Source organism: Colossoma macropomum, unplaced genomic scaffold (genome assembly GCF_904425465.1).
Source record: "Colossoma macropomum unplaced genomic scaffold, Colossoma_macropomum, whole genome shotgun sequence".
In the NCBI taxonomy this organism is placed as follows: Eukaryota; Metazoa; Chordata; class Actinopteri; order Characiformes; family Serrasalmidae; genus Colossoma; species Colossoma macropomum.
In genome coordinates, this window is record NW_023494944.1 from 76,901 (window position 1) to 98,810 (window position 21,910).

The 21,910-nt window shown below is 37.7% G+C and overlaps 2 protein-coding genes across 2 annotated transcripts in view; both read right to left on the reverse strand.

Annotated features, from left to right (window-relative positions):
- Positions 1 to 3,365, reverse strand: part of LOC118800618 — a 73,631-nt gene extending 70,266 nt beyond the window's left edge. Inside the window, exons 1-3 of the mRNA XM_036560885.1 lie at positions 3,231 to 3,365; positions 3,007 to 3,060; positions 2,099 to 2,775 (exon numbers count right to left, since the gene is read on the reverse strand). Coding sequence (XP_036416778.1) covers positions 2,099 to 2,615 — 517 coding nt within the window. The 5' untranslated portion in view covers positions 2,616 to 2,775; positions 3,007 to 3,060; positions 3,231 to 3,365. The remainder of the gene's footprint in view (positions 1 to 2,098; positions 2,776 to 3,006; positions 3,061 to 3,230) is intronic.
- A 203-nt stretch (positions 3,366 to 3,568) lies between these two features.
- LOC118800620 (GTPase IMAP family member 3-like) lies at positions 3,569 to 7,716 on the reverse strand. The gene is made up of 3 exons (XM_036560887.1): positions 7,470 to 7,716; positions 6,269 to 6,319; positions 3,569 to 3,902 (listed from the first exon to the last, which is right to left on the reverse strand). The coding sequence occupies exons 1-3, from the start codon at positions 7,483 to 7,485 to the stop codon at positions 3,595 to 3,597; spliced, it is 375 nt and encodes a 124-aa protein (XP_036416780.1). The 5' UTR covers positions 7,486 to 7,716; the 3' UTR covers positions 3,569 to 3,594.
- Positions 7,717 to 21,910: the final 14,194 nt, after the last annotated feature.

Sequence of the window (21,910 nt, forward strand, 5' to 3'; positions counted from 1 at the left end):
AGTCCTTCATTGTGTTGGCAATGTGTTGGGTCATTTTCTGGCTGCATGATGAAGTTCCTCCTGATTAGATTGGATGCATTTCTCTGTATATTGTTAGACAAAATGTTTCTTGGACATCTTGATTCTTTCTTCTGCTACCATCATAAGTTACATCATCAGTAAAGATTAGAGCCTGTTTCAGAAGCAGCCATGCAAGACCAAGCTGTGACACTACCTCTACCATGCTTGACTGATTAGCTTGTATGTTTTGGCTCATCAGGAGATCCTTCATATCAGTTTGGTAGAGGTTAATCTTGGTGCCATCAGTCCATAAAATTCTGTTCCAGCATTTTTGTGTCTCATCTCTGTATTTCTTTGTGAATTCATATTTACCCTTCTGATTCATACTGCTGATGAGTGGTTTGCATTTTTTGCTATGGTTTCTGTCTTTCTGCTCTCAAGGTCTTCTTTGACAAGTGGATTGTGATACTTTCAACCCTGCGGGTGGGTGTTGGTGATGTCACTGACTGTGACATTGCTGACTAGGGTTTTTCTTTATAGCTCTTGCAGTGTTTCTGTCATCAACTGCTGTTGTTTTCCTTGGCTGACCTGTTCAATGTCTGGTTGTTGGTACACCAGTGGTGTCTTTCTGTTTTCAGGACATTCCAAATTGTGGCACTGGCTATGTCCAATGTCCATTCTCCCACATCTAACACGTCAATTATGAGAACTGACTGTTCACTTACCGACTACGACATGCCAGACCTTGACATGTCACACACACACACATACACACACACACACACACACACACACACAGACCAATGAGCCAAAACAGTACGACAACCACCCTAATGTGTGCTGGCAAAAAAGTTCTGTCCTGGTGAGGCGTGGACTCTACAAAAACTCTGAAGGTGCCCTGTGGTATCTGGCAGATCCTTGAAGTCAGCCACCACATACCTGCACAGCACATCCAGCATTGTGTAGAATCCATGCCCAGCTGTTCTGAAGGGTCTACATTTTTACATCAGACAATGAAGTGTTCCATCTTTGAAATATAATCTTTCAGCAAAAATTAAGCTTTTACAGTCGTATGCGTAAGTTTAAACACCCCCAGTCAAATTATGTTTTGTTGTTTTCTTAGTGACAATAAGGTAACACGTCCTCTGCAGATTTTTCTGCGAATTTTAGTGCACAGTTTCTGTTTATTTGCTGGGCTTAACATTTTAAATATGATAAATGTATTAAAATGTACAGAAGTGTGTTCTCTGTAGAGGATGTGTAACTTATTTTCACTTAGAAAATCAACAAAACATCATTTGACCAGGGGTGCAATTCAGTCATTCAACTGAAATGATGCGATCAATGATATGGCTTTCTAGATGCTACCTGAGCCTGTAAGGGATATCTTTTCACACACTATTTGTAGGTTTTTCATTCTTCAATCAGATGTTCAGGTCTTCAGTCGTTATCAGGGGTCCTAATGTGTACCAGGAGAACATTCTTCACACACATTAATGGAAACACTAGCCACACCGGTAGGTCTACAGGCTTGTGACTGCCCAGTCACAAGACATAAAACTGCCGAGGGTAAACAAACGTAAAGTGCTCTTTTATGACGTTTCTTCTCATTATGCCAAAAAAAATAACTCTGATTTGATTATTAATTTGGAAAATAAGATGCCTGTAGAACTTAAGGTTAAAGGCAGGCGTATCTTTACTGTCCGATGTTTGAGAGAACAATACTATATCAAACGCATGAAAATAAAGTGCCAGCTCAGCGGCTGGGAAATGATGGCTTCAAATATTTTTTTTTTTAATTACATAAAGTTGGGAAGCTGTGTCTAATGCTCCAAAAAGGCATGTGTTTGCTACAAAAGTTTAGTTTTTAATGTGCAGTGTAGTTTGTTTTTTCAAGCAGTCTCTCTGTGTCCTCAGCTTGTACTTAATAGACTGTTTTGATTGGAAATTAAAAACATATAAATGTGGTCTCTGATTTTTGTATAGTACTTTGCATGTTTTGGTACAAGGGCTTTAAATGTCATGATTCATTAAAATGTGTTAAATCCATTGTTCTCATACTTTAAGAGTTGATCTGAAAAAACTCAAAGGTGCTTACCTTCTGGCTGGAGCTTCCTCTTTAACTCCTGGACTTCCTTCTCTTTTTTGCTCAGTTCTTCTTTATACCATTCCTGTAGTTCACATCTGACTCTTTCCTCTTGAGCTTTCACATACATGTAAAGACAATATGGCTGTGTTTCTGTCTTTTTTTCAATTTCATCTAACAGTTTTTCACTCATTTGCTTGTTTTTTTTCCCTGTCTTTGTTTCTACTAATATATGTTTGTGGTTACAAATGGAAAGAAAGTTCTTTATATCAGTGCTTTGTTCTATAAAATCTTTTTCAGCTGTACTATCAGCCTGCTGCGCTGTAAAGAGAACTATTAAATGATTGTTGACTTCAGAGCTGAAAATGTTCTGGATCCCCTCCATTTCTCCTTTGTCTTCATCAGTGAGGGGACCAGCAGGAATGATGAGGAGGAACGCATGAACTCCTGGATCACACAGAGAGACACAACGGAGAGCCTCTTGCATCACTTCCTCCTCTGAGTGAGGTGTGTTGTAGAGAGCCGGCATCTCCACCAGGGTGATCGAGCGCTTAGATACCACTCCATCTCTCCTCACGCCTCTGAGCTGGGCTCTGGTCTGCACTTATTTGGGCCCAGAATGAGATCTGATATGAAGGCCTTCAGAGCTCCATCACTGCCACACAGCACCAAGTTCAACCTCTGAGGCACTGAAAGAGAAACAAACTGGAACCTGTCAGGTTTAGAAATTTACACTAAAGAGGTACATGAAAATAAGTCACAACAAAACATGAATCATGTTGAGATGTAAATAATAAGATGTAAAAAAAGATTTAAAAAAAATTCAATACATGTAATAAAAAAATTACATTTCATTAATTCATGATCTTATATATGAGTTGAGAAACATTTAAATTAGAATATAATACACTGTAACTCACCTTCACTCTCATGTTGTTTTCCCCCATGAGGGAATAGACTCCAAAATCTTCCTGCTATTTTTGGAATATTAATGTCAGTGACCAAAACCACTGTTATCATGAGTGTTGCAGTCTAATTATCACAAACAGTGTCTGTAACACTGGTGAAATTCTTATATCTTGTTTATTATAATTATTTTGTATAATCTGGTAAATTTAAAATAATTTCATAAAACTGTGCTTACATGTTTCCTTCTGCTGTCTGCTGTCTTTTTGTGGAATATTTTTCCCCACCATTTGTTCAGGTTTTTTCTGCGCTTCTGTTTCTTGATGCTGTTGTTCTATTGCAAGTGGAGCCATCACAAATTCCTCCCACTGAAAGTGTTCCCCTCCATTCTCCTCAATCATCTTCCCCATCATTTCCAAGAGAGCAGAATGATTGCTTTCACTTGTTAAGTCAAAATACCACTTAATTCTTTCTATGATAATCTCCTCAGAGACGCTGTCTTCACCTGGATCTACACTGGTGCCTAACTGTGGATTTTGGGTTGTCAACACCATTGTGTATTTAAGGGCATCATCAGATAAATATCTGAAGATGTGATTCAGTCAGTTTCTGTCTGCCTCAGTGAAGTCTCCTGGCTGTGTGACCAGCATTATAACGTGAGGTCCAGGATCACAAAGAGTCATGCACTCTTTCACTCTCTCACTCAGCTCCAGATCAGAGAGTTCAATATCAAACAGCTGAGGTGTGTTGATGAGTGTGATGTCTCTTCCTTCCACTCTTTCTCTGGCTTTCTCACTGTGCTGCTCTACTGAGCTAGGAGGAGCTTCAGCATCAAACATGTCTCTTCTCAGGATGAAGTTTCTCACTCTTCTGATCTCCTGTCTGTTTTTCCCCAGCAGCATAATCCTCACTGCATTATGAAATTGAGAAATATGTATGTAAAATATATAAAATGTATTCTACATTTTTCTTGCATTTTATACCATTTCTTCCCTGATTTTCACTTTTGATATTTGTACAACCCCATTTCCAAAAAAGTTGGGATGCTATGCAGAATGTAAATAGAAATAGGATGTAATGATGTGCAAATCATATAAACCATGTTTTTTAAAGGACAGTACTACGAAAACAAAAATGTTACTGTTTTTTGAAAAATATTTGCCCATTTTGAATTTGATGCCAACAACACGTTCCAAAAAAGTTGGGACAGGGGTATGTTTATCACTGTGTTTCATCACCTCTTCTTTTACCAAAACTTTAGGAGCTGAGGAGACACTGCTGTTGTTTAGAAAGTTAAATGTTGTCTCATTCTTGTTTGATATAGGATTTCAGCTGTTCAACAGTTCGGGCTCTCCTTTGTTGTATTTTTAATTTCATAATGCACCACATGGTGACAGGTCTGGACTGCAGGCAGGCCAGTTTAGTGTTGTAATAGTGTTGTAGTACATGCAGACGTTGCTTTGCTGAAACAATCAAGGCCTTCCCTGAAAAAGACGTTGTCTGGATGGCAGCATATGTTGCCAAAACATGTATATATAATTCAGCGTTAATGGTGCCTTCGCAGATGTGCACATCACCCATGCCATGTGCACTAATGCTCCCCTATACCATCATGAATACTGGCTTTTGAACTGTGCACTGATAACAAGCTGGGTGGTCTTTAGCCTGGAGGACACAGTGTCCATGATTTCAAAAAGAATTTCACATGTTGGTTCGTCCGACCACAGGACACTTTTCCACTTCGCCTTAGTCCATTTTAAATGAGCTCGGGCCCAGAGAAGGTGGCAGCATTCCTGGATCCTGTTTATATACAGTTTCTTCTTTGTGTTTTAGAGTTGTAATTAGCATTTGTGGATGCAGCAACAAACTGTTTTCACAGACAACGATTTTCAGAAGTGTTTCCGAGCCCATGCAGTGATTTCCTCTATAGAATCACGTCTGTTTTTAATGCAGTGCCATCTGAGGGCCCAAAGATCACGGCCAGCAAGTACTGGTTTTTGGATTTGTTCATTACATAAAGAGATTTCTCCAGATCTGAATCTTTTAATGATATTATGTACCATAGATGATGAAAAGCAAAAGTTCTTTGCTATTTTATGTTGAGAAACGTTATTCTTGAATTGTTGCACTATTTGATCGTGCAGTCTTTTACAGAGTGGTGAACCCCTTGTCATCTTTACTTCTGAAAGACTCAGCCTCTCTGGGATGCTCTTTCATACCCAATCATGTTAATGACCTCTCGTCGATCAACCACCAGGTGGTTTTTGTTTTTTTTAGCATTACACAACTTTACCAGCCTTTTGTTGCCCCCGTCCCAACTTTTTTTGTTGGCACCAAATTCAAAATGGGCAAATATTTTTCAAAAAACAATCAAATTTCTCAGTTTCAACATTTGATATGTTGTCTTTGTAGTATTTTCAATGAAATACAGAGTTTGAATGATTTCATTGAATCATTGCATTGATTGTCAACTGAGTAATAATTAAACACCCCAGACCAAAAGCTATGTAATTTAGAACATTAAAATAAATTGGCCTGGGTGTTTTCAGAAGACTTAGCACACAGATGATACAAATGGATATACCTATATTACCTATATGGAAAAAATGTATCCCAAATGTATTTATCAAATATATTTTAAATATTTATGTATGAAAACGTATCCCAAATGTATTTATCAAATATATTTTAAATAATAGATTTATTTGTACTTGTGTGTGTGTATGTATATATATGACGTATATATAATGGTTCTCAATGTGGTTCGCTTAGAAATGGCTTTGTAACCCTTTCAATAACTTACTTTCTCATCTCTTCTGGAATGAATTTTATTGACGGTATACTGTGCTGCTTGTTCAGAATTTTTAGCCAGCTTCATGTTGCTGGAAAGGTTCTATTTAAGTCATGTTTTGATTCAACCGTGTTGGTACTAATCAGGCCTGGGTGTGTCTAGTTCAATTGATGCCAATTATTGATGCAAATTTGGTTAACTGAATAACTAAAGGGGCAATTATTTGTTTACACAGGGCCAGTTGGTGTTAACATTTTTCCTTCAATAAACAAAATAAACATTTAAACATTACTTTGTGCTATGTATTCATTTTGTCCTTGCCTTATATTTAATTTTGTTTGAAGATCTGAAATAATTAAATGTAACAAGTGTGCAATAGAAGAACAAAAATTAAATAAATAAATAAAAAAAAATCAGGAGGGGGACAAAGCCTTACATACATATGCAGTCTCAATTCCAGAGAGTATAAATGCAGTGTAACTTACTGTCAGGAGGTATGAAGGTTAGACTTCCCCTCCTCTGAGGCCGTGATGGAGCTGTGCCACAAGCATAAGTTGTACGTTATTTTCTGCTGTGTGATTTACCTGGTTTTATTCAAATAAATATTTTGATTTAAACAATGGCTCCTTCAAAGTATTTTTAATGAGGTAATTTACTTGTTACCACATGAAGTAATTTTTTTTTTTGAACTGATGAAACATTATTTACTGTAACAAGTTACCTGCAGCGTAAAGTGAGTGGTTAGCAGCAAATGCTCAGTGGAATGATACAGTTATTTTGAATGCTTCTCAATCAATCAGAGTTGAATAATGTTGTATATACAAGGAACTGTTGTATAATAGAAATTATCATTACTGTCAACCTTATATTGTAGAGCAAATTTAGATCACCTATGATTTAAGGCAGTGTTTAAGTATTAGAGCAAGATTTCAGTAGTCTTCAACACAAAATTCAACACATCCTCTACAGAGGACACACTCTGGCACATTTTAATACACAATTACTGTTTTTTGCTGAATTTTAACATATTGTAAAAAATAAAATGTGAACTGAGCAGAAGCGTATTTCATGTAGTATTTTTTGGGTACATTGGGCTAAAATTTGCAGAAAAATCCCTTAGTTGAATGTGTTCTCTGTAGAGGATTTGTTAACTTATTTTCACTTAGAAAATCAACCAAACGCATAATTTGACTGGGGGTGTCCAAACTTTTTTACTGTACAAATTCTATTAATAACTATTATTATCTAACATTCTGCTAATCAGTTGTACTGAAGTGACAATCACTGAGAATAACTGTTCCAGTGCATTAAATAATGTGGGTCAGAAAGAGTTAAAGTGTTCACTACACATTAACGCCATTTTAACTTTCAGAGGTAATAGCAAACTTTGACTGTACTTGCATGTATCTTTTCTTTTTTTAGCCTAATAGTCAAACTAGATTACAGTCAGTAATGTACAGTACAGTCAGACGGTTTAGATACGTGTCTCAGCCGGCCTACAGAAGAACAAGGGTTTACTCTGTGAACAGGACCTGTAGCATCACTAACTTTCTATATCAATTTAACACATTTAAACAGGTAAATTAGTAACCTGGGAATCCAGTTAAATATGAATTCAAGCTGTACACACTACAGGATGATCTACACCCATTTTAAATCGGATTATTATAGTAACTGGATGCTTACCGTTACTCGACGCCATTTCAGGTTAGAGGACGAAATGGACTTAAAAGTGAAATCAGGTCAAGTCCTCCACCCAGAAACACCTGTCATTCCAGTCACACCTAAAGAGAAGGGCTAACCTGCTACCCCAGCATGCACAAAACCAAAATCAACAAATAAGTGAAATATTCTAGACTATTATTTTCATTTACACTTTTACATGGATCAGTGTTTTCTGGCCTTTGCGTCCCGATTCCTGTAAAATAAGTAACAGCACACATGCGCATTTCTCAAGTCACACAATATGGCCAGATCTAACGGTCTCACTCCGTGCAACATGAGCGACATCTTGCGGTCACATGCTGGTACTGCATCACAGCGGGTTGCGGCGGAGATTACGCTATTGAACTTATTCGATGTTAAGGATGCGCTGTACGCTGTTAAAAAAAAAAAAAGATAAGTCAACTCAAATGGTTTGAGCAAACTGATTGCCTTAAATGGTTTAAGTTAAAAAAAATCTCAAATAAATAATTCCCTGAACTGAGTATGAACAAAACTGTCCGGGCTGTGTCCTGAGCCCCCTGTTGTATTCAGGGTGCACATATGACTGCGTGGCCACTTCCAGCTCTACCACCATTGTGAAGTTCGCTGATGACACTGTTGTAGTAGGTCTGATCTCTGACAATGATGAGAGGGCCTACCTGGAGGAGATTAAGCACCTGGAGAACTGGTATCAGGATAATAATCTCCTCCTTAACATCAGCAAGACTAAGCAGCCAATAGTGGACTACAGCAAGAAGCAGGAGAGGAGCTACCGTCCTGCATGTATAAACGGAGCTGCAGCGGAAAGAGTAGACAGTTTCAAACACCTTGGAGTTCACATCTCGCAGGACCTGTCATGGTCTGGCCACATCAACTCTCTGGTGAAGAAGGCCCACCACAATGTAAAACGTAATTGTACGTCTTAATGAAAGAATTAGCACAACTTAAATACTACAAAATCAGAATGATGGAGTTACTATCAACAATTCATTTTTGAGTTAATTAATTTTTTTTTTCAGATTAAGTTACACCAGCTTTCTGTAGTATTTAAGTTGTGTTCACTTAATTCTTTCATTAAGATGTGCAGTAAGTTTTACAGTGTACGTTGAATAGGGGTCCAAGCACTGAAGGTTTTTGTTCAGGTTGTTATAAAACAAATTGTGCAGACCAAACTGTAAAGCCTACAGCCAAGAAACTCTGTCAGTACATAGTGCCTACTTTAACTCTTGGCTCATGCTAAACCTAAAATGCACCCCCTCTGGAAAAAAATGTATATGTTTTAAATTTTTTGTAAAACCTACTTTTGCAAACTTGCTTTCATCCAGTCCTCACAAAGCTGGTATCAAATTATCTGCCTCAAACTGAATAATTCTCAAACAAAAAGGTTGACTTTCCGAACATGGCAGCCACACCCCAGTCAATCTTTCTAGACTAGAGCATTGTTGAGTAAAACTGCTGGAACTCACAAAGACTTCGTCTAACGGCACTTGACTCAGCCCTTTTCAAACTGGTCTTAGGGATTGGATTTGATCATTTCAGAATTCAAAATTGGTCTTGAAATAATCTGTGGTATCTTGGCAAATAATTACCAATCATTTTTTGACAGGACTTTTTTGCCCACCATAGTTGCTTCATATTAATTAATTATTGCAGCCTTGGCAGTTCTGAACTAAACTGCTTCAATTCCAAAATAGGTCTAGTGTGATACAGTTGTTTTTAGCTGAACAACTTTTCAATTACAAGTTATCTCAAAAACTGGAATGCTTGTCCAGCATTTTGGCTTATTTGTCTGCTGCTTAGTATACCAAAGTCAAAAGGTCTGTACAAAACTTGATAAATAATCATGATATATAAAGGACTTTTGATAAAGTCTGACTCTGTATCATTTATCTTCTGTCTGTAAAAAGGTGTTGCAGACTTTACTGAGCTAATTATTATATACTATTATATTTTAGATTCAGTGGTTGTAAGTATGGTCATTTTAGAGCTTTGGAGGTTTGGCTGACATTTTTATTAGTATTTGTAAAGTCTAGCTCACTGGAATTTTCTCAACTTGTCTCTGTATGTATACCCCCACTAGAAAAACCGGCATAGACCAGCATTCATCATCGCCATCACCAGCGACAACATTCAGCTCACAGCCCTACAGCTTTGTGAGGACTGGATGAAAGCTGGATGAAACTTTCTGGAGTGAAAAGGGTAGATTTTTAGACTGACATTTAGACCGAGATTTCTTATGTGCGAGTTGGTCATAAACATTACAGATGGTCTGAGGTAAACTGGCATCACCCCACCTCCCGATGGAAAACTAATCCTACCCGAATAGGACTTAATAAGTTTCTGCAGAGCAGCATTTCACATCAACCACTCTGAACGACTTTGTTTACATGCTAATTATCTATTGAGTTACGCAGAAATTGTGAACAGTTGGTTGAATGCCTTTTTAATTAATTATGGTTAGTTGGGGGACATGTGCAGCTGGGAAATGCTTATTGACCTCACCACATTGTGTCCCTGTTTCAGTCACATCTTCTTAGGCTTTACGAAGTGCGGGCGCTACGTTTTGTCCTACACCAGCGACTGTGGCGAGGATGATGATTTCTCCTTCTACACATACCACCTGTACTGGTGGGAGTTCAACCTGCACAGCCGCCTCAAACAGGTAATGGTCCCTAACAGGGACAGAGTGTCATTGACCTGTCCACCAGGTCAGTCCATACTCTACATTCATAGATGTTGTGACCAAACACACTAGTGTGGTTCTCACATCAGTTGAAGCTACTACTACAGTTAGCATTCATACTACAGTCTAAAAATGTCCAATATTTGAGTTTTCGTACATTGAGATAAACAGTTATTTGATGGCTCTCTTTGTCTGTTTCTGTGTCTCGATCTCTTTTCAGGTGCACCACGTACGTTTGTTTGCAGGCGAAGATATCTACAGTGAACTGTATCTGACTGTGTGCGAATGGCACAACGACCACTCCAAGATCATCGTCTTCGGCTTCAAGTGAGAACCGCTTAGATTCCCTGCTAGCTGCACTAGCTAAATCAGTGGTTTCAAGCATTGTAACTTTTTCTTGATGTCATATAAAAAATGTCGACACATTTAAGGCTCATAAACATTGTGTTAATTATTATGCATGTGCAGACCACTGAGCTGGAACTCATCTGATTATGTAAAGATGGATGAATACAGCTCTTTGTTGTTTGTTTTTAGAATGTATATGGGTATATTAGAAATATATTGGTTCGTCTGCTAATATTTTAATTGATTATTTTTTTCTTTTTTTTTGAATGTGTGAATCAGTACACGCAGCAGCAGTTCAGCTTTGATGAACATGATGATGAGTGATGAGAATAACAGAAACATTTACATCACCATCGCCTCCATGCCTCCTGCCAAGCCCTGCCAGCAGTGCTGCCCTGTACCAACTGCATCTACAATACGCACAGGTACTCATATGCTGCTCTTAGGGGTGGGCGACTTGGGAAAAATACCATGATATTCACAATACTTCAGGACATTTTCACAACACATGATATGCTTGACAATGTTTAGATTTTCTGAGATTTGATAAGACAAATAAGAACCTGTAGTGCCACATATAAAAAATACTATAATAAAGCTACAACTACAATTATTTTGTTCAATATTTCTCAAACTGTACTGCAATACAATAAATGAAACAGGACTAATTATGCCCTCTTTCTAATGAAATATACAGTTGGTCTATGTTCAAGTACTAATGATATCCAAGATAAGCTCAGAAAATCATATTGTGACACTATTTTTCATGATAATGATAAAATATTGTCATATTGCCCATTTCCAGCTACTCTACATGCAGATATGCACATTTTGATGATTTGGTGTGGTATTGATCTCTCTCTCTCTCTCTCTCTCTCTCTCTCTCTCTCTGCAAGAGGAGAGTGTCTGGAGCACGGTTATGTACTCAATGCGCATTATCAGGTGGTCTATCCGTTCCCCACCTTCCAGCCAGCTCTACAACTGAAGAAGTATCAGGTCATCCTTCTTAACACCGGCTACTCACTGGTGGCCTGTGCCATCTCCCTCTGCTCTGGTGAGGAGCTCTGTCTGTGTGTCTTGCTCTCTCTCTCCAATTTTATGTCTGTATTTGTGGGAAGGCTTTATATACACACATACACACACTGATCAGAGTTGTGAGGTGCCTAGAGATTCCTACCTCTAGTAACTTGAGCACTGCCTGGGCTACTGGTGTAATAATAATAATAATAATAATGGTGTGCAGTCATGTTGGAACAGGAAGGGCCGTCCCCCAAACTGTTCCCACAAAGTTGGGAGCATGAAATTGTCCAAAATCTCTTGGTCTGCTGAAGCATTAAGAGTTCCTTTCACTGGAACTAAGGGGCCGAGCCCAACTCCTGACCACTGGATGCAGCTAGCTACCCAGACAGCAGCAACTCTGGTCCGGAGTTGGCTGTAAGTCGTTCTCACTCGGCTCACAGTAGCGGTCAGTAAGCAGCGCTGGCCCAGAGCAGGGCCGGTATTGGCGTTTATAGAGTTCTGTTTCACGCTGTCTAACCACTGTGATGTGGTGCCGGCTCACAGTCGGCTCACAGTCGGCTCACAGTCGGCAAACGACCGTGTTACGGAGGTACAGAAGAGTCTTTAAAAGTCTTTCATTCACTGACATACAATACAGACATATAATAGAACAGACTGAGCTATAATATCGAAAAAGTTATCTATTTTGTGAGCTTGGATGGTGAAATTTGTTCTACCAGGACTCCTCCTTAAGCGTGGGACATTCCAGCTCCTCTATGAACTGGTTCACTAACTAAAGTCTGTTTTACAGGTTGACTTTTCACTCTCTTACATTGCTTTCAGTTTTAATAAATCCTTGGAAATAAGCTTACGTGAGCGTGAACTTAGCAGTTCACAGAAAAAAAATAACTGCATTTGTAGCATCAATGAAAACATGAATGTATCATAAAGTTTGATTGATCCTTAATCATTCTTAAGTTATTATTATCTGTGGAAATCATCATATCCATAAATGTAAATGTAAACATCATTTCTCTGATTTCTTAAGCATTTTTTTTTGTATACCTTGTTGATTTTACAAAAAATATTGGAGAAAATATGTAGGCAAAACCATAAATACGTTACCAAATAAAAATATTTCGAGATGTTTATATGAAACGTATGCATCAGAGAGTCTGCATGAAAAGTAATGTTTTACCAACAGACACAAATGACGGTAGGCGCTATGGCACTTCTACCCCACCAACCAGCCCAGGTCAAAACAGCAAGAACAGCACAGTGACACATCTATGGGAGGCAAATCCAGCCAAAAAAGAAATTAAAATTAAAACCATAAAATGTAAATGCAAACCTCTTTTTGCCATTTCTTTTTCCAATCATCTGCGCAAATATCCTGCCAAAATTGAATTGAAATTTACATTTGCAATTTCATTTTTCACATGAGCGCAAGCCATTTGTGATAAAAATAAAAATAAATGTAAAACAGCTGTTTGTCATTTCATTTTAGTCGTTATTCTGGTTTTTCATGGCCAAATCTAAAATGGAAAAGCTAATAGAGAAAAGAAAATCAAAGCTTCACTTCGGCTTTTCTTCATGAAGTGCAGAACACGAGTCAAAACTAAGATCAAAAAACTGTGTTTACATTCTAATTTCTTTTTCTTCGAGTCTCTTATTTACTTCGAGTTACTTCGAGTTACTTCGAATTATTTCGAGTCTCGAGAAAAACCACCGTGATGACTCAGATCTGGTGAAACTGAACGTCAGCACAAACACCGTCAGACCAAACTGGAAATGTTATACTGGCATTTATATCGAGATACATAATAGTTTTCTAAGTTATATGAACCACTATATGCTCGACCAGGCCTGCGTTTGGTCTGATACCTTTTCTCTGAGGCCGTTTTTTCTGACGGTGTTTGGTCTGACGTTCAGTTTCAGATCTGAGTCATGACGGTGGTTTTTCTCGAGACTCGAAGTCGTTTAGCTTGAGGAATGATGCCGCTCTGACTCGGAGGTCTGAGGATGTCCTAAAATGTACCCCCAGTGCTAATTAACATATATTTGCATGTTGGTCAGTTTGAAAACGAAATGGAAAAGTGGAAAATGTAAAGTAAATGTCCAGCAGGTGGCGCTGATGATCGTTTGCATTTGCCTTTTCATTCTGACACTAAAGCGCTGGAAACTGAATCACAAACTGTCAGTTTGCTGTTGATTTATCAGTTTTGCATTTTCATTTTCATTTAGTCAGATCTGCAGCCGATTGCTATGAAAAAGAAATAAGAACGTGAACTCTGCATTTTGGTTTCAGTTTTGACACGTATTCTGCACTTCATGAAGAAAAGCCAAAGTGAAGCTTGGATTTTCTTTTCTCTATTAGCTTTTCCAATTTAAGATTTGGCCATGAAAAACCAGAATAACGACTAAAATGAAATGACAAACAGCTGTTTTACATTTATTTTTATTTTTATCACAAATGGCTTGCGCTCATGTGAAAAATGAAATTGCAAATGTAAATTTCAATTCAATTTTGGCAGGATATTTGCGCAGATGTTTGGAAAAAGAAATGGTAAAAAGAGGTTTGCATTTACATTTTATGGTTTTAATTTTAATTTCTTTTTTGGCTGGATTTGCCTCTCATACATCTCCAAGCTATCAGTCCCAGCTATTTAAACGGTTTCAGTCGCTCTCAATCAATGTCTCAGTCGCCCCGCACTCGCCGCTTCGCATGACCACGCCTCCCACGCGACCACGGCTGGACGAGCGTTATTAATGTTTATATTAATTTGGAGAACTTTATCATAGTTTAATTTGAACTGAGCTCCGCGAACTCCTTTAAACTGTGTTTCGGGTTAATATACAGTTTTGTGCTGAGATTCAAAAAGCAAGAAAAAAAATTAAGTGACTGACGCTGTTGGCCGACTTCGGAGATTTCAGCTCTGAAGCCCGAAGACTCCGCGAGTGTAATGAGGGCCGCTGCCCGGGTAACGGCACCCTCAAACCCTGCGTTTAAAGCTGAGGAGTAATGAGAGTCTTAACCAGTCAGTCTGAGCTGAGCTGAGCTCTGCACACAGATTCAGCTAGTTCAGCTGAATCTCCGGGTCAGTCTGACGGTGAAATCACTATCGTTAGCGTTAGCTAGCTAGTTAGCTGGGCTAAAGCTAGCTGGTTTGTCTGCTGAGGCCCTGCAGTTGTCGCTTAGCGACCACCCAGCGACCAGCCATTAAGCGCGAGCGCTGCCGTCTGATCTCTGCAGTACAGAGAGGAGCTGATAGTGTTTAGAGGAGAGTCTTTAAATCGAGTCACTAGATCTCCTGTTTTTACAGCTCATCACTGGGTGAGTATTAAATAGTAATAATAATAATAATTAGATCTATTTTTTACAGCTCTTCACTGGGTGACCAGTCATTTATGTCAACAGTTCAGTTCAGTACCAGTGAAATAGCTGCACAGTTCAGGGCCCAGATTTGTAGTTGGATCTCTGGTTCGACAGACGAGACGACAGATTGGAGCTCGCAGCGCAAGTTATTCTGAAAAGAAATAACTTAGCCATGTTAGACTTGTTTGGCTATGCTGTCCATTTAGACTCGCTCAAACTCTACTTTTCCAAGCACTTTGTATACAGGGGTGGTCTTTGTAGGTAGGCAGCCACCTAGGTCCCCCATGAGCCAAAAGCCCCATGAAGATACACATTAGATATGCTTTGTGTTTTGATGTTATATTACTTATACTGAAATATATATTAATTCTCAAAACAGCCGTTATTTTGTGATTATTTTTAGTCATTTCAAAGCAGCAGCAGCACAACCCCCCCACACCCCCCAGTCATAGTTGTTATGTGACGGCACAAATACATAAAGGCATAAAGACTGCTATGAAAAGTGCTAATCTACATTATGGAGAAAAGGTTCTTCAGTGTAATTTTCTGGGTGTCAAGAGGGAAAATAAGAAAAATAATCCAAGTGCAGCTGTTCTAATAGTGGTGTAACAGCTATCTTAGCGTACTCAGAGGCGCCGACGCAGTATCACAGGCCTGCCTAGTTAAAGGGGGAAAGAAGATTTATTGTGTTTACATCTGAAGAGCTGTGACTCCTTGACTTTGACTGGTATGCAGCACACATAACAACGCTAGAATAAAAATATGAGAGTTTATGAGAGTAATTACCAGATTATGCTTGTAAAATGCAAAATATTTTGTATTTTTGTTATTTGGGCCACACATAACATTGTAAGATGCTTTAGTTCCAGTAGCTGCTCAGTTTAGGCTACAGGCTCCGTGTTTAGTTGACTATGTTAGCGATTAGATGAACTTAAGTTGTATTGTTACCTACGCATAACATCCTACATCCAGCATGAAAGTTCACTGTAAACTAGCATTTTGATGACAAAGTATTATTTAACTTAATTCAAAAATCAGCAGGTACATTGGGCTGTATTTTGTCTTTCTAATTGTACGAGTATCCTGTGCTTCATGTAAGCCGGGGTTTGTAGAGACAGACTTTTATAATGTATGTTTAATGTGTGCTTTTTCAGCAATCGATGAGGACAGAGGAGCAAGAGAGAGAGACAGAAAAGCAGAGAGAGAGTGAGAGATGAATGGTAAAATGAACTAAAATCATTTTGAAACTGTCACCTGATTTAGTGTAGATGTCAGCATGTATTTAAAGCTGAAAATAAAGATGTAAATAAATAGTTAAATGATTAGTTAAATAAACATAAACAGGGTAACTGGAGGGTAAATTAGTATATGGAACAGTAATAGCAGTTTATGGAAGAATGGAGGTATGGGAAAGGAACAAATGAAAGGAAAAATGTGTTGTAGGCGATGTCAAATTAGGCAGAAAAATACAAAAAAATTAGATGTGCTAGACTTCATCATCGGGGTGTTGTGGGGAGTCCCAGACGCCCCATCGCTGTTCTTTGATTATGTCACACTGCAAAGGCTGTTCATCATTCCAGATGCTCATATTCGGGCTTAACACTGTAAATTTGTTGACTGCAACAAAATCATGTAATAATCGAGCTGAATTCTTGTAGTCTGATCCCGGCGTAAGGTAATCTGTCCGTGAACTGATCTTCCATAACATACAGCACATTCTGAATATGTAGTCGATACAAAGCCTGCAGATACTCCTTAATTTAATCATTTTTCATGTGTTGCGCTATTGGCAAACATAGCAGCTGTGCACAAATTGCTATGTTGCCTCATCACTGAATTCTGTATTAAGGCACCAAGTTATTAAAACTCACTCTGCTGTTCATGGAATTGCTGGAAACGTTAATTTGTTTCTTGACCATTTTAGGCTACTTGATGAACTATAGTGCTATACAAAATATATTTGTTTGTAGTTTATCTAATTTTATTTATTTCAAAATTTTAATTATTCATTTAAATTTTATTTTATTCATTTATTGTTCTAAATAATAATAAAAATAATAACAATAGTTATTAACAAATTATTTTATTCTTCATGATTATTATAGATGTAAATAATATGTTTCATGTAAGTAATGGATCATTCAAGCCTTTAAATAATAGACTTGGCAGTTTTTTATCTATTCATAAAATAAAAATTTTGTTTTGTAAAAAAGCAGTGATTTTACCGTTAGGAAAACATTACAGGGCTGTTGTCAGTGCTCTTACATCTCGTAAAGGGAATGAGAGGAGGTGATCTGATAAGCTGTTCCTGCACTACGCCTAACCACACCTTTTGATCATTTATTCACTCTAACTCTGCCCTGTTTATAGTTGTGCTGCTCTGCTTCAGGTTGGAGCCGCCATGCAAATCAGGAAAATACAAAAAATTTGTCACACGCATCAGCACAGTGATGTTACTATGAAAATAGAGCCCCTGCAGCACAGTTTAACCAGACACCTGGTATGGAGCTCTCTGCTCTACCCAAGTTGTGAGATAGCTCTACTTAGACACCACGCCTAATTCTAACATAGATATCTACAGTAACAGAACTGTAAATATTCAGGATATATGTGGAAATACTAGGGATGGGCAGTAGGCTATATATTTTGGTTTTCTGAAATTTAAATTTTGCCCCGGTGATCTTTTAGCCTATGGTCATGTCCACAACCTAACATAAAATAAAATGTAGGATATTTCAGTAGGATTTTTCTGCCATATGATCATGAACTTGTGCATACTGTTTCATTATATAGCATTGTATAGCATATAAACTTTGTCGGCCAGCTTCTTGGATAAGGATTATGCATAGTTCTGGACAACACAGGATTAAAATGATTTAAATTAAGATTTTACATTAAAAGGAAAAAACAGTCCATGACTAGGCGTAATTCCTGTCCAGGAAACCGGCCTTACATGTAGGCTTTGTTTAACTGATTATCACTACAATAAAGCTAATTTCCACTTGTATCTCTATGGGATTGTTACAGAGTGTTTATAATGGCATACATAACAGTATATTTACTTTCACATAGGGCTGGGCGATAAAACGATAACAATAATTATCGCAATATAACTTTTCTTCGATAGAGCGATACGACATGTTCGATAAATGTTCGATATAATACACCATTCTCACACTTCCACGTTCAGCGAAAGCCTTGGTGGCGTTTTCTACTGCAAGGAAAGCGACACTACTCTGCTGTCGCCAGGAGAGGGCGCACTTCCGAGTTTTTCGACATGAGTAGAGTGGGAGGGGGCCACGAGTAAGATGAGTCTTTAAGGACTCGCAGAGTTATACATTCCCTGTTTGAGTGGAGCGACAGGCGATCTGTTCTCCTGTGACCGAGTGTGAGTGACGAGGTCAGTGGTGTAACTGTACTGTCCTACAGCAAACCCACCTCTTTCCTAACATCCCAACCAGCTTTAGCAGTGTTAAATCACAATTTCACTCACAACTACAGCGCTGTTACAGCGCTCGGACAGTCATGCTTTAGTGTGAGTGCATTACCAAGCACCGAAAGTGAAAGAAAGAAGTCAGTTCATGTAAATTACAGCCCTGATTTAAACAAAAGTAAACTGAGGAAGCTGTAAGGCATTGGAGAGCGGGAGAGCGCTATCTTTCCAGGCTAGCTGTTTTTAGCAGCTGGCTAACTTGAAGCAGCGCGCTGTCACTCACACAACACGGAGAATTGATGATGCTGTAGATCAAACACGACACAAAAGCACCGCTTTCAGTTTAAACGTACCTAAAAAGAGCACTCCGTTTGTCTGGTGTTGATATTTTGCAGTTCACCCCTTAAACTACTACGATAGTATAGAGAAATCCAGTCGTCGCCAGCTGGTGTCTGAATACTGTGATGTAATTTGTAGCGGGGTAGCCGAGCGCTCGTCACCAGCTAAAAATAATCTGTTTTCTTTCTTAAATTATGACTATTACAAAATAGCCATGCTTTTCCAGCTGGTAAAAACAGCTCACCAGACACTTTCTCCCACTCTCCCATGACAGATTTGTGAAATGTTCCACTGTTTGGTGAGTGTTTGTCATGATCCGACCATAAAGGATAGTTTAAAACAGCAATTAACCACCCAGGAGCAAAAATCAGCCTTCAAACTTGAAAGAAATAATGATTTGACATTTATCGTGATATGTATCGATATCGAACTATATGAATTTTGTTTATCGTGATAACATTTTTGGCCATATCGCCCAGCTCTACTTTCACATACAAAGATTGATACTATTTGGGACAGCTGTAGTTTATAAACTGACATTTAAAGTATGTAAGATATGCATGTGATATACTTTATTTTGTATCTTGCAGTTTTCTGTGAATCCTTTCGTATTGGTATTTAAACTTAAAGGCTCATAATATTATTGTAGAAACCTGTTAGCTGTCTGGGAAACTGGTTGTTAAACAAAGTTGTGCTTTTATGCAGTGTATTAAAGGAGAATTCACTGTTAAATGGTTAGGGCGTGAACAAAGTCTTTCAGAGTAGTTTGGTGTGAAACGCTCTGTTCTGGAGAAACTTAACAAGTCAGAATTGTTCACAGGTAGGATAGGAACCAGACGTCCACCTCTAAAAGCTCCCTCACAGAAAGTCATTGCATAAAATGGTTATGAAGGCACTGCCTGATGACTGAGGCATTGTTTTACGATAGTTTTGAGAAGATTTTGGCCTAAAATATATTATTAATGGTGGCGGGACATTGTGAGTCAGAATAGTCCCCAAAGAAAACTTTTTTTTTCATCAACATTCCATATAAAACTCAGAAGACGTGTAGGTTCACTGTTGGTTTTGGTTAATAAATAAAATGGACATATTTGTGTTGTAGTCATGTTGATACCTTGTTCCTATCACCATCTCTAAAGAAAACAGAGTCTCTACAATCAACCATTTCACACCAAACCACTCTGAATGACTTTTTTCACATCTCAACAAATTATGCAAAAATTATGTAAAAATTACTAACGTGAGTTTAGATATCATTATGTTCGAATAAATGTTTGAGGTGTTGCTCCTATTAATATTGTAATAGTGCAGTTTCAGTACAAATGCAGTAAAACGGACATGGTACAACTACAGCACTGTAGTTTGTAAAGCTGCGGGTCAAATGCAATAAATGGAGGCAGGATAGTATCACTACAGTATTAAAAACGTGTTAGTACGGCAGTTGTACCGCTTCTATATTTACAGGAGTATTTTATGCTGAGAAATTAGTTGTTTTGAATTTTATCCGCTGCACTAGATTTTGTTTATTTATTTTAAACTGTGTTTATGTATAAGTAGCCCTTTAAACTAACCTTTTTCCATTCTATGGTTTTTCTATTGCCTTGTGTAGAATCGCCACAGAATTTTAGTTAGCAGGGCCACCAGCATGACAGTTCCACACACTGCGGACATCTGCTTACTTACCACAGTAAGTTTCACAATGGTTAATATTGATCAATAAACACATAAATACACATCTTTCTCCCATTATTTGTTTACTTTCACCAAGTTGAAAGTTATTAGGACCACCTGCCATGGTGCACTTTGCAGGTTTATAATTACAGACTGCGGTGTTACTGCACAATTTGCCTCTACCCCTCCCTTTAGAGGTAAGAGACCATCATAGCATATCTACATTGTGACCAGCCCTGGTCTGATACAAATCTACCACGTGACCAAAAGTATGTGGCACCAGAACCATCAATATATATACATCTGCTGAGTTTATGTGTAGTGTTGATGATGGTAAAATAGTGATAAATCTGACAATTTTTTTTTATTATTATTATTTTTTTGCTGCTTTTAGAATAACTGTTTTAAACAATATAAAACCAGTGTTAAAATTCTGTAGGTTTACAAAAAAGATGTAGGAAGCTGTAAAAATTACGAAATTCTCATGAAAAGAGCTGCAGACAATTATAATAAAATAGAGAAAGCTGTGTAGCATTGAGAATAAACTTTCAGAATGTCCAGAATGCCTCACATTTGAAAGACAATGATCAAGTAGCTATTCATAGTAATTTATATTAAGAAATTAATATAAATAATTGTGTTTATTATTTAATAACATGATGTATTTTTGCCATGTCATAATTTCTTTTTGTTTTCAAAGTACTTTCACTTCTGAACAAACCTTTGTTTTATGTTTTGGTGTCTAGTTTGTAATATTTCAGTCAACACTATTATTATATGACTAGTGATTCCAAAGTTTTAAACGGTAGTTCAACAGCAATATTTTTATAACCATTTTTGTAATACCTTTCTGTAAAGGGCTTTTAGAGGCATTATACTCTTCAAAGGTCTTGTTCCTATCACCAGTGCTCTGAACAATTTTGACTGATTAAGTTTCTCTAGAACCACTCTGAATTACTTAGTTTACATATTTACATTTAATTATGTAAAAATTTGAAACAAAAAAAATGAATCCCCCTAAAAGATCCAAATACTATTCTGTGGCCTTCAAAGCAGCTCTATCAAGTACAGTCACATATGCCGTTTTGTGCCAGTGTTTTACACATCCAAGAAAATTGTTAGCAACTATTTATCTCAGCAGTGAGTATATTTCTAGTGTTAAAAATATAGCGATTCTAATAATATAATATTAGAGTACATGAATGTAAGTAACAAGACTTTCTTGTAAGTGTGAGATGTCATGAGATAATGACACAGCCATTGGACATGTCCTCCATGACAGCACACCTGATTTAGCTTTTGATTATGGATTAATCAAAACTCAAATCAAATCAGTAGTTTTACGTTATGTTTACGTCATAAAACTATACTGAATTTAATCTGTTCTTATATTACACCATTTTAGTATTTACAGGTGCTATAAGGAAGATTCCCCAACATGCAAAAGCTACCAATGTGGAAACAGAATGCAGAAACAGTTGGTTTGTAGCTTGTGTTGGGCATTTCATAAGTGTTATATATTCTTAATTATCTGGAACTTTCATTATGGTTCAGATGCATTTTAAGAATTCATG